Source organism: Aotus nancymaae, unplaced genomic scaffold, assembly GCF_030222135.1.
Source record: "Aotus nancymaae isolate 86718 unplaced genomic scaffold, 86718_ANA_hifiasm-v0.15.2.pri h1tg000025l, whole genome shotgun sequence".
NCBI lineage: Eukaryota > Metazoa > Chordata > Mammalia > Primates > Aotidae > Aotus > Aotus nancymaae.
Genome location: NW_026988438.1, coordinates 15,706,583 through 15,719,188, shown reverse-complemented (window position 1 = coordinate 15,719,188; position 12,606 = coordinate 15,706,583). Strand labels below are relative to the sequence as shown.

General features: G+C 34.0%; 1 protein-coding gene across 3 annotated transcripts in view; it reads left to right on the top strand.

Moving 5' to 3' along the window:
- The window catches only part of CASD1 (CAS1 domain containing 1), a 120,565-nt gene that overhangs the window by 2,644 nt on the left and 105,315 nt on the right, over window positions 1-12,606 (top strand). For all 3 annotated transcript variants that reach the window (XR_010344040.1, XM_021674205.2, XM_021674204.2), the window contains exons 2-3: window positions 5,877-5,973; window positions 6,509-6,629. Coding sequence is in view for 2 of the 3 variants with exons in the window: in XM_021674205.2 (XP_021529880.1) it covers window positions 5,877-5,973; window positions 6,509-6,629 (218 nt within the window). In the remaining variant the exon portion in view is untranslated. The remainder of the gene's footprint in view (window positions 1-5,876; window positions 5,974-6,508; window positions 6,630-12,606) is intronic.

The window sequence follows — 12,606 nt, the reverse complement described above, 5'->3', positions numbered from 1 at the left end:
ATTAGGCTGTATATTTGGATTTTGAATCTGTGAGTATCAGTGTGTCACAGGCAAGGTACAGTAAAGGCAGTTTGGATGTAAACATATTCAGTTTCTCTTGCTTTACAAACTATATAAAGTAAAAGAAAATTATCCACTACAGAAAGCAAAGCTTGGCAAATAGTGTGTGCTAGCATTGAGCACTTATATGTCAGGGACTGTTCTACTAAAGGTTTTACATGTTTTAACTCATTTTGTCTTTATAATCATTCTATGAGGTAGAGACAATTACCATATTTAATTCCCTCCCCCCCATCATTTTTAACATCTCTGTAATCAGGATGAGTCTTTAAAACTTTGATTGCATGTCAAAGTTTAATTGGTAACATTTTTTTCTTACTATGACATAAAATAATCATGTGTCTTATAATCAATGGTCTTAGATTCAGTGAATTACAGTATTATTTTCATTTTAAAGATGAAGCATGACAGATTAAATAAATTGCCTAAGGATACACAATGACTGAGATAGGATTTAGATCGCAGTTAGTCTGTTTCATGCCTTATGTTACAGTCTGTCTTTCTCACAGCTTCTTAGACAGTTGGGAGTATAGAAGATGGAGTGAGAAAGCATTTTCCAGGGAAGCATGGGTTAAACAACATAGAAACACTAATTCAGGCCAGGCACGGTGGCTCATGCCTGTAATCCCAGCACTTTGGGAGGCCAAGGCAGGAGGATCACTTGAGGTCAGGAGTTCGAGACCAGCCTGACCAACATGGCGAAACCCTCTCTACTAAAAATACAAAAATTAGCCAGGCATGGTAGCGGGCACCTGTAATCCCAGCTACTGGGGAGGCTGAGGCAGGGAGAATTGCTTGAACCTGGGAGGTGGAGGTTGCAGTGAGCAGTGATGTAGGCATTGCACTCCAGCCTGCGTGACAGAGTGAGACCCTGTCTCAAAAAAAAAAAAAAAGAAACACTAATTCAACTTCATTGTACCAGTGAGAGTTTTTCTATTCTTTTTCCAGCCAGGAGGTAATTTTCTAAAAGTTGTTTGTGTAAAGCTTCAAAATCTGACCTGAGCCTACTTTTTTTTACCTATGTTTTTTCCTATTTTCCCCAAATTCCAGGTTCACAATCTAAACGTGCTTTGCCCATTTACACATCTCACAGTTATCTGATTTTCTCTGCCCACAGTGACTTCTCTCTTGAAAGAAAGTATAGGTTTTTCCTTCAAGGCCTGGTTCAAATGTCACCCCCATAGCAGTAGGAATTAGCAATTTAATTTTGCCAGCAATTTATACATACTTAAATTGTGTTGTATTGTAATAATTGGTATCTGCCTACCCACACAAACTGTGAGCTTCCAGTAGTATCTTATTCATCTTTAAATCTTTGAATCATCAGAGCCTAACACACAATAGGAAATCCTTAAATAACTATAGATAAATAGATTTCAAAGTTCTTATTTCCTTTTATGGTTCTTTTGTAGCTTTAATTGAATTTCATGTTCTATTCTGAATTTTAGAAGGTAGGCTTTTAAAAATTATTAATATTATTTTCACATAATAGAGTGACATTTTGAAAATAATTACTGTCTTAATTATACTTTTTCCAAATGTTATCAATTTCTAACATTATGAATCTCAAAATGTCCATTATTAGTGTGATTACAGGTTAAAAACGTAATTTCTGTGACAATTGACCAATATATGTAGCCTTAAGGATAGTTCCAATCTGGTAAAATTTTAATTTTTTAAATTGATAACAGTAACTTCAAGTGTCTTAATTTTGTTGAAATCAAAATTGTTTTTTATCACTAAGCATATTAAATCCCAGTGTTAAATGATATTTGATGTTCTGCAGAAAAGTAAGTTGAAAGGTTCAGAAATTAAAGCAAGAAAGTAGCAGCTCTGGGTCTCTTAGCCTTTTCTTTCTTTGACTGTAAGAAAGTTCCTGATCTATATGATACCACTTGTAATGAGCCACTCCTTGCTTTTCTAAAGAAAAATTTTAATGGTGATTTTCAGCACAGACTGAAAACTTGCTGTATCTTAGGCAAACAAAATATTCTATGGACTATATTGTAAACTTTATGATCTGGTATTTTAATGGTTGGTAGTAGGAAACACACAGTTTTAGCAGGATGATTCAGTCTAAAGGTGTAGTGTGCCAGACATATGCTCTTCAAAGGAAAACATAACTTGCAGTTTATATGGGCCATCAGATGTTTCCTTTAGTTGTTATGCTTTATTTTTCGATTTGTTTTTGTTTGTTTGCTTTTAAGTACTTTTCTGTCACAGAAAAATCATGCATAAAATTCTGAGATTGTAGATTGACAAACCAGAATGCTTATAGTTAAGATAATAGAATAAATAAAGAGGAAGACGGCCATTCATCCAGATAATCTTAGTGTTGGAGATAGCTGAAGTAGATAATTCTGTCCCTTTAATTTCTTTTGTGTGTGTATGTTTCTTGCTTGATTTATCTGAGCACTTGGCAACATTTATCTCACATTAGTTATGTTAAAATAGATATCAAAGTTATACTAGATAATTGAAAATAACAACTGAAGTTTTATTTTGTCTTTGGTAAATATGGAAAGGAAAATATGTGGTAACAGATATTTATATATAGTTAGTGTAAGTATTAAAAAGGTGGCACATTATCTTAAGATCTAGATTTATATTTAGCAATTTGGTTTTTAAAAACTTCCTTCCCAAAAAAACAGAACTTGTTTTAGAGTATGAAATTTTATGGCATATTTTCTGGATCAGGTTAATTTATTTTAATTACATTATAATAGGAAGAGTAATTTATTACTACTATTTTTGCTGACATACAGAAAAATCATTCTCTTCTTGCTTTTTCAGTTGTCTTACTTAGCAGTCCTTTATATTAGATTCTATTAAAATTACTGGAATAGTTCTTGTCTTTTGGCTGGACCCTAGATGATATGATACAGACACATATGGATTAATGTCAGATACAAGCCTTGTAAAAAAAACCTTTGCATTATGAAATATATTGAGTCATCATCAACTAGCATTCATTAGCAAATTAAGAATTTCTTCCATGGAAAGATCAGTATTCTCTAAAATACTATGTTTATAATGCCTTTGGGTAGTGACAACTTCAAATCTTATTTTGCTTTTTTTTTTTTTTTTTTGGATATGAGTTTATCAGATTAGAGCTGTTGTTTTCCATCAACTCAACAACTGAGAAACAAGATGTAGGTAGTAGTATTGACTGGAGGCAAAAAAAAGTTGTTTGTATTTTAGATGTGTTTTCTGGGGAGAAAAGACTGGTTATTTTGAGCTACTGATATGGTGTTTCTATCTCTATAAAAAACCTATTGGTGCCAGGCGAGGTGGCTCATGCCTGTAATCCCAGCACTTTGGGAGGCTGAGGTGGGCGGATCACAAGGTCAGGAGATCGAGATCATCCTGGCCAACATGGTGAAACCCTGTCTCCACTGAATATACAAAAATTAACTGAGCATGGTGGCGAGTGCCTGTAATCCCAGCTACTCAGGAGGCTGAGGCAGGAGAATTGCTTGAACCCGGGAGGTGGAGGTTGCAGTGAGCTAAGATTGCGCCATTGCACTCCAGCCTGGCAACAGAGAAAACTCCGTCTCAAAAAAATATATATATATGAGTAACCCCCACATAGGTGTGTAATCCCAGACACTGAAGTTTGACTAAGGTGTGTTTCTATCTAGGCTTTTACTAAAAGACAAAAGGCAAATAACACACCCCCCATCCCCCCAAAAAAAGGGGAAAGGAGAAAGAAAAAAGAAAAAGAAGACTTACCCCAAAGGATTAACACCAAGTTATTTACAACTTACAACCTAAAAAAAAAAAAGATGTATTGCTAACTTTTAACTTGGTTTAGTAGATTTAAAGAGAAATGCTGTAAATATGGAATTTTCACTTGAATTTTAAACATTTACTAGGTTTTAATAAGATTTTACAATATGGCCATTATAAAAGAATGCTACAGGAATGCTATTTGTAGAAAAATCAGTTGTGTGATTCTATAGTTCTTTTTTTACTCATCCTTGGTTATTTATGTAGCTTAATTTTGTTTTTTAGAACTAGAATTAGTTTTTAATAATTGGGGGAAATGGGCCGGGCGCGGTGGCTCAAGCCTGTAATCCCAGCACTTTGGGAGGCCAAGGCGGGTGGATCACGAGGTCAAGAGATCGAGACCATCCTGGTCAACATGGTGAAACCCCGTCTCTACTAATACAAAAGATTAGCTGGGCACGGTGGCGCGTGCCTGTAATCCCAGCTACTCAGGAGGCTGAGGCAGGAGAATTGCCTGAACCCAGGAGGCGGAGGTTGCGGTGAGCCGAGATCGCGCCATTGCACTCCAGCCTGGGTATCAAGAGCGAAACTCCGTCTCAAAAAAAAAATAATAATAATTGGGGGAAATGAAGAACTAATTATTTGTAGTTTACTTAGAGACAGGTTATTAAAAAATCTCTGAAATACAAAAAAGGCCCGCTTAGGCTGTATATGTAGTTACACAAATTTAATAATTCATATCCTGCTTTCCTTACCCAGTTTCCCATCAATACAATAATGCAACATTTTAACTTTTTCTTCCTGTTCCACTTTAGAATTTATGACATAGGAAATAACAATACTTTTAATATTTATGCATACTTGTCTTGCATTCGTATCACCTTTCGTCTGTATTTTGGCTAGATAATGAATAACTGGATTGAGAAAAGAGATGTGTTCTGCTACTTTAAATATCTTTGTGTCTACCTTATCTCTACCCTGAAAAGCTCAATATCGTTTCTGTTCTGCAGTATTCCTCCTCTCAGACTCCCTAGCCTGACCTTAACTAAATGTCAAGTATAACTTGCTGTTTACTATTAATAAATGACTGGAGATTAAATTAAATAATGCTTATATTTTGTTATATTCCCCATAGTTAACCTAAACATCTCATTTTGCCCCCACATCCCCCTGTCCTACCCCACCATCACCCTGTCCTACCCTATTCATTTGACATATTTGAGCTTAAATGCATCTAAACTCTCTTTTAACCCCTTTGGATATTTAGCTAATGTACAGTAAAATATCCAAAAGTGTAGAGTGACTCTGCCACAGTTTACTTGGGACTGAGGAGTTCCTAGTTACAGAACTTTCTGTATAAAACTAGGTCTCCAGGTATGCTGATGCACTATGTGTTATAATAGTTAAATAGGAAGTCATTTCCAAAGTCTTGTCTTTTATCCCTTACTTTTTTTTTTAATGAGACAGAGTCTCACTCTGTCACCCAGGCTGTAGTGCAGTGGCATGATCTCAGATCACTGCAACCTCCACGTCCTGGGTTCAAGCGATTCTCATGCCTCAGCCTTCCGAGTAGCTGGGACTACAGACGTGTGCCACCACGCCCAGCTAATTTTTGTATTTTCAGTACAGATGAGATTTCATCATGTTGGCCAGGCTGGTCTCGAACTCCTGACCTCAAGTAATCTGCCCGCCTTGACCTCCCAAAGTGCTGGGATTACAGGTGTGAGCCACCATGCCTGATCCCCCTTAAACCATTCTTTCTCAGCTAGAAGTAGGAGTGATATTCAAATATAAAGGCTAATTTAGGGTTGAAATGATATCCCTGGAAAGAAAACCTGAAGTAGAAGGAACTGCCAAAGCAGCGAACATAGCATTTAGGAGTTAGGCCATCAGTGGCTCTTGTTTTCTTGAATACTACTGTATTAATATTTACCATGTTTCTCATGAATGAGTAATATGAACCTGGATGGTGTACTAAAACATAGAAACTCTACTTTTTGATTTCAAGGATCTTATATAGGGTCAAGATAGCTGATGTGTAAAATTTTAACTATTGTTTACAACACTGTTGTGTTTAACTGTTTTAGGCAATGATTCATGTGAATACCTTCTCTCAAGTGGCAGATTTCTTGGAGAGAAAGTTTGGCAGCCTCATAGTTGTATGATGCATAAATACAAAATCAGGTAACATTTCTTCATTTTGTTGTTTGCTTTCTTTTTTAGGATGGGTCTTAATATGTAGTGGAGAAGGGGTTGGTGAAACAGTACTTTTCTTCTTTATGTTAGGATGGAGTGAGTGTAGGGTTGATTGCAAATGAAGGTTTCACTGCCCTCTAAGGTTTTAGGGAAGAGCTTTGGCCAATCTGCTTTATCTCAGGTGAAACATAACCAGGGCTAAGGCAATAATCCTTGAGCAAAAGACTCTTGCTATGGCACCTGTTGGATACTTATGGAGTTATTCTAAGGATTAAGAGATAATAAATATAAAGCACCTAATACAGTTAGAGTACATCTTAAATATGTAATGAATCGAGCTATTACAGAGAGTTAACTGATCATAAGTACATGGAGTGGTAAGTTAAACCTGGCCACCTGCTTATAAAGCAATATAACAGTATGTGTAACAATCCGGTACAATTTTCTTCAAAAACCGTGTGCTTTGAAATGCCAATATGGCTGATTTTACTTATTTTAATTAATGTTTCTTTATTGATTTCAGTGAAGCAAAGAACTGCCTTGTAGATAAACATATTGCATTTATTGGAGATTCCAGAATTCGTCAATTGTTTTATTCTTTTGTAAAAATAATTAATCCCCAGTTCAAAGAAGAAGGAAATAAGGTAAAACTTGTCTATTCCCTTTTGTAGAGCACTTTAGAAGTTAACCAACTGAATAGTTATGGAGGAATGTGTCTCTCCAGATTGAGTAGGAGCTGAAAAAATTTTACTTTGATTTTCAGAAAGGTTGGGGAAAAAGAGGGGTGACTTGCTTTGATGAGGAAGATGAGAAAAAAAGTGGTAGCTAAAACACAAGCTTGTTTTTTTTATTTTATTTTTTATTTATTTATTTTTTGTGTGACGTAGTCTCACTCTGTCTCCGGGCTAGAGTGCGTTGATGTGACCTTGGCTCACTGCAACCTCCAACTCTCTGGTTCAAGCAACTCTCCTGCCTCAGCCTCCCGAGTAGGTGGGACTATAGGATCGCACCACCACATCCAGCTAATTTTTGTATTTTTAGTAGAAACAGAGTTTCACCAGGTTAGCCAGGATGATCTCAATCTCCTGACCTCGTGATCCACCCACCTCAGGCTCCCAAAGAGCTAGGATTACAGGTGTGAGCCACCACTCCCAGCCTGGCAAGCTTTTTACTGTAATAACCTAAACTTTTAGTTTTCAGAAATAATAAATTCTTACCATGAAAGAACTTTTAAATTTCCTTAGAAAGAAGACAAAGAGGAAATATCATCCCTTATTCTCTTGTTAGTATTTTTCCATACTTCTTTTTTCATCTTTTTTTAAAAAAATAAAAACATACTAGTAATCTTTTAGTATGTGCAAGTTTATATCTTGCTTTTTTTCTTCATGGCTTATTCACCATTATATAATCAACTTAAGTATCTTCTTAATGGTAACATATTATTGGGTGGATGTAATGTCATTTTATATAATTTTCTACTTTTCAAAATTTTTTATAGTTTTCTAATTTTTTGCAGTTAAAAAGGGACATTTTAAATTCTTTGTGTGAAAACTTTCCTTTTTAAATTATTTCCTTATGATGAAATCACTAAAATTCAAATATTAGGTTAAAGAACATAAACATTTAAAAATTATTAATTATGCTGTAAAATTCTTTCAATTTATTCTAATTAGCAATATATGTTGGGGCCTAATTTTCTACAGACTTTCTAGCATTGGGTGATCATTCTGTAAATTAAAACAGCAATGCAATAAATTTCTGCTATTGATTTTGTTAGAAAATTTCTCATTAAAAGTATAACTGAAAAAAACAAAAAAAAAATAACTGAAAACTAACAAGGATTAATTTCTATATATTAATTAATTAGTTCATTATTTTTTGGTGAAGTATCTCATCATATCCTCTGTTTATACCTTTTAAGTGATCCCAGATTCTAATCATTGTCTTCAAACACCATGTGATTGGGAGAGGGGAATAACAAAGGGAGCAAGCAGAGTACAACAAAGTTTAGAATTGTGACGGGGGTAGCTCATGAATTTATGAAAATCTGCCTGTGGTAAAGAGCTGAAACCTTAGAGGTTTCACAGCTAAGTAGTTATTAACATAGTGATGATACCAGGTCCTAAATCTTCAGCAGCTATTCTATGTAAGAATGAGAATAATGGAAACAAACGATTAAGTCAACTTTTCATTTTATTTGCTACTATCTGTATTTTCCATTTGCATTTATACATATGAAATTATAGAGAAGATTTAGAACTATTTAACATCAAATTATTACAAAAGTGAAAAAATTTAATAAATTTTTATTATTCTTTTTAATACTTACAAATTATTTAATAGAGATGAGGTCTCACTGTGTTGCCCAAGGTGGTCTCAAACTTCTGAGGTCAAGGAATTCTTCCACCTTGACCTCCTAAAGTGCTGGAATTACAGGCGTGAGCCACTGTGCCTAGACTTTAGTAAACTTTTAAAAAGTAGAGAGATTTCTGATTACTAGGAAGGTTTTAGTAATTCTTGGCTTAAAATTGCATGACTTTCTAAAAATTTGAATAATGGATTTGACAACAAGTAGTTGAAAAAAAGCTATAATGGTTTAGTCTGCAGCCAAAAGTAGATACAATATGGTACGTTGTTTCTGAGCCCTAGTTATAACACTTCGGTTTCCAGTTTTTATAGTCTAGGGTGGCCAGTTATTCCAAGATTATCAAACAAGGTATCAGGCAAGATAAATTTTAATTTATATGCATTTAAAAAGAAACAAATAAAGATAATGTGTCCCAATCTTAAAGAGACAGTTATCAAGAAAATATTTAATTCAAACTGCTAGTGGAGCATTTGCCAAATTATATATTACCTTGTCTCTGCCCACCTTGAGAACAGAAATTACATATCATCATTATTATTTTTTAATATATTTCTTGTGCATAGCACAATCTGGCATATTTTATAAAGCTTATTAATTTTATTTAAAGCCTGGTATGAGTATGTCTGGGTAGAATAGGAATATTGAAGATAATTCTTTGTTTGAATTTGATTTCTGTGTTGAGGCATTTTTTTAGAAAAAAAAAAAGCTGAATTTTTTCAAATTATGCTTTGTGGAGACTAGTTCTGTGAGAAGCTCTGGTCAAATGAACTTGGGCAGAGCTAGATATTATATCTCCCTCTTAGATGGTTTTAATTTCTTAGATGGTTTTAATTTAGGCTGGGATGTTAAAAACTTGAGAAGTTATACAGTAAAGAAACCCATTTTGTGTTGCTTCCAGCCATAGAGCAGGCTAGATACCCTAGGGGCTTCTTTTACTTCAAACCAACTAGAGCCTAGGTTTAAAAATATACTGTGGATGGGCTGGGCATGGTGTCTCATGCCTGTAATCCCAGCACTTTGGGAGGCTGAGGCAGGTGGATCACGAGTTCAAGAGATCAAGACCATCCTGCCCGACATGGTGAAACCCCATCTCTATTAAAAATACAAAAATTAGCTGCACGTGGTGGCATGTGCCTGTAGTCTCAGCTACTGAGGGGGCTGAGGCAGGACAATCGCTTGAACCAGAGAGTCAGAGGTTGCAGTGAGCTGAGATCGCGCCATTGCACTCCAGCCTGGTGACAGAGTGAGACTCTGTCTCAAAAAAAAAAAAAAAAAGAGTAGCAGCATTGAAGTTCTGAAAGTAAGTTTGAACCTAGAATTGTATAATGGGGATGAAAATTTCTGTGTCCTTGAAATGTAATATAGGACATTCTCAGATATATAAAAATGATGAGGGTTTACTACCAAATAGACTTAACACTAAGGGAATTTCTAAAGGGTAAATATCAGGAATGAGGGAAATGTTCAGAAAAAATTATCTGAAATATAAGAAGCAATGGTTTAAGAAAATAGTAAACGTATATAAATCTAAACAATGTTTGTATAAAGTAATATTATCTTTTGCACTTAGTGAAAAGACAGAACGAAAGAACTGGCTAATAATAGCATGTAAGTCAGAAGGAAATGATGACAAAGTGTTCTAATATACTCTATATTCTTTGTGTTTCTCTAAAACTTAAAGATGTACAGTAAAACTTCAAGAATAAGGATTGAAAAAAATAGAATTAGGATGTATGAATTTCAACCAGAAGTATAAAAAAAATTAAGCTCAAACCAAACTCACCTAATACCAAATATGTATATTTATACGCACATGCTTACACATGCATGTACCCATACACATATATATGATATACATACACACACAGACATATGTCCATGTAAAAAGCTGTTTAACATATACATATATGAGAAAGCTATGTATATGTGGCAGGGAAAGAAATTAAAAAGTGGGATGGTAGAAACATTTATAATCAAAATAAATGCAAGTGGCCTAAACTTGTGAGCTAAACACAGATTTTCAGATTGCTCTTAAAAAGAACTTTCTGCTGCTTAAAAAGACATATTCAAAATAAAAAGGACATGGAAAGGTTTTAATTAGAAATGAAAAAAGATTCACTAGATAAATACTAAAGAAAGTTGAGCCATATTAGTATAAGACAAAATAGATTTTAAGGCAAAAGCATTTTCAGGGATACAGAAAGTCAGTTTCTAATGACAAAGAGTTCAGATCACTAAGATTTTAAACTTATAGGCATCCAGTAAAGTAGCCTTAAAATTTATAAAGCAAAAATATAACTACAAGGAGAAATTGGCAAATTCTCACTCATAGTGGGAGAATTGCATACTGCTCTCAATTAATGGTAGGATAAGCAAATTAAACTAGTAAACATATAGTAGACCATAAACATGCTTGATTCTACAAGCTTATAGCTCAAAAATTTAGAAAATACACTTCAAAATCGGGAATATGTTTTTTGAAGCACACATGGACTTTTTAATTTTTAACATGTATTACACCATTAAGCAAGTTCCAACAATACCAGAGAATTCGTGTTATTCTTTCTTTAAGGTAAGTTACTTTCTATCAAACTTAACCTGATAAAAATTCTAGGAGCCTACAGTAAATGTTCTTAATGGTGAAATGTCAGACATATTTTCATTAAAATCAGTAAAAAGACAAGGATGTTCAATACTGCTCCTTCTATTCAACTTTGTATTAGAGATTCTAGCCAAAAAAGATAATTTAAAGATAAAAGGATTAGAAAGAGATAAACTTAGGAGTTCATATGATACAATTCTGTATGTGGAAAATCCCAAAGGATTTATAGAAAATTTACTAGGAATAATAAAGATTTTAACAAGGTAGCTGATTATAAGATGTACATACAAAAAATTGTGATACCTCAACAAAGCTTTTAGAAATTAATGCATATCTACATGCCAACAATGTAGAGTTCTAAAGGCTTTTAAAATATACCATGTGCAATGGTAATGACAACAACTATATGTTACATAGGAATAAACAGCAAATGTGGAAGATCTGTGTGCAGAAAAGCCATAAAAATTTATTGGAAGACAGTTTCAAATGACATAATTAGATGGAATATAATATACTATTTCCTTGGATGAAAAGACTCAGTATTTTGAAGATGTTAGTCCCATTTGTAGGTTCAGTGTAATTCCAGTAAAATCCTAACAGAATTTGTTGTGGAACTTTACTAACGAATTCTAAGTTTTTTTTTATAGAGGGGCAGCAGACCAAGAATAACCACAACAAATCTGAAGAACAAAGTGGAAAGGATTTGTTCTACAGTATCAAGATTTAATTTTACCCTATAGTAATTAAAACAGTAGGGTATTGGTGTAGAGTTAAACAAAGAAACCAATGGAATAGAATATAGAGCTCTAAAATAGAAACATGCATATAAAATGACTTTAAAAGTAACAGAAATGCCATTGAAGATCACTGGGGAAAGGAAGGTCTATTCAATTAATAGTGCTAAGGCAATGTGCACATGGAAAAAATTGAAATTGGATTCCTACCTCACACCATTGAGTGAAATCATTTCTAGATGGATGAGTTTAAACTTAAATATGAAAGTAAAAATTTTGAAACCTTTAGAAATAGAAATAAAATGTAGGTGAATATCTTTATTATCTCAAGATAGGGAAACCTCTCTCACATAAGAAACAAAAAGTGCTAACCATAAAATAAAAGATAAATTCACATACCTTAAGATAAAGAGTATCTGTTCACTGAAAGATACCTTAAAGAAAAAAGTTAAACTATAAACTGAGAATATATTTACAACATTTTTTCAAGAAATATCAGAAACTGCAAATTAATGAGAAAGATAACCCAGTAGACAAAAGGTAGGTGTCAGGGAGCATGGCCAGGCATTTTACTGAAGTGGAAGTGAGACTTTTTTATACCTATAATAATGACAGAAATTAAATCTGACAATGGCAAGAAATATGAAAACAGACCAGATACATTAGGCTGTGTACCAGTAGATGCCTTAGAAACTGTTAGCGAAAGTGTAAATTCTTACAAACACTCCAGAAAATAATTGCATTATTATTTGAGGGTGAACATTTTTATGGCCTATGGATCTATGAAACAATTAGGGAAGTTCTTACTCTTTTGTTAAGAGACATGTCCAAGAAGATAACCATTAGTGCTGTTTATAATCAGATAGTGATGTATTGTGTCAAGTGATCTGTACTCTAAAAAATAGTAACAATGGGCC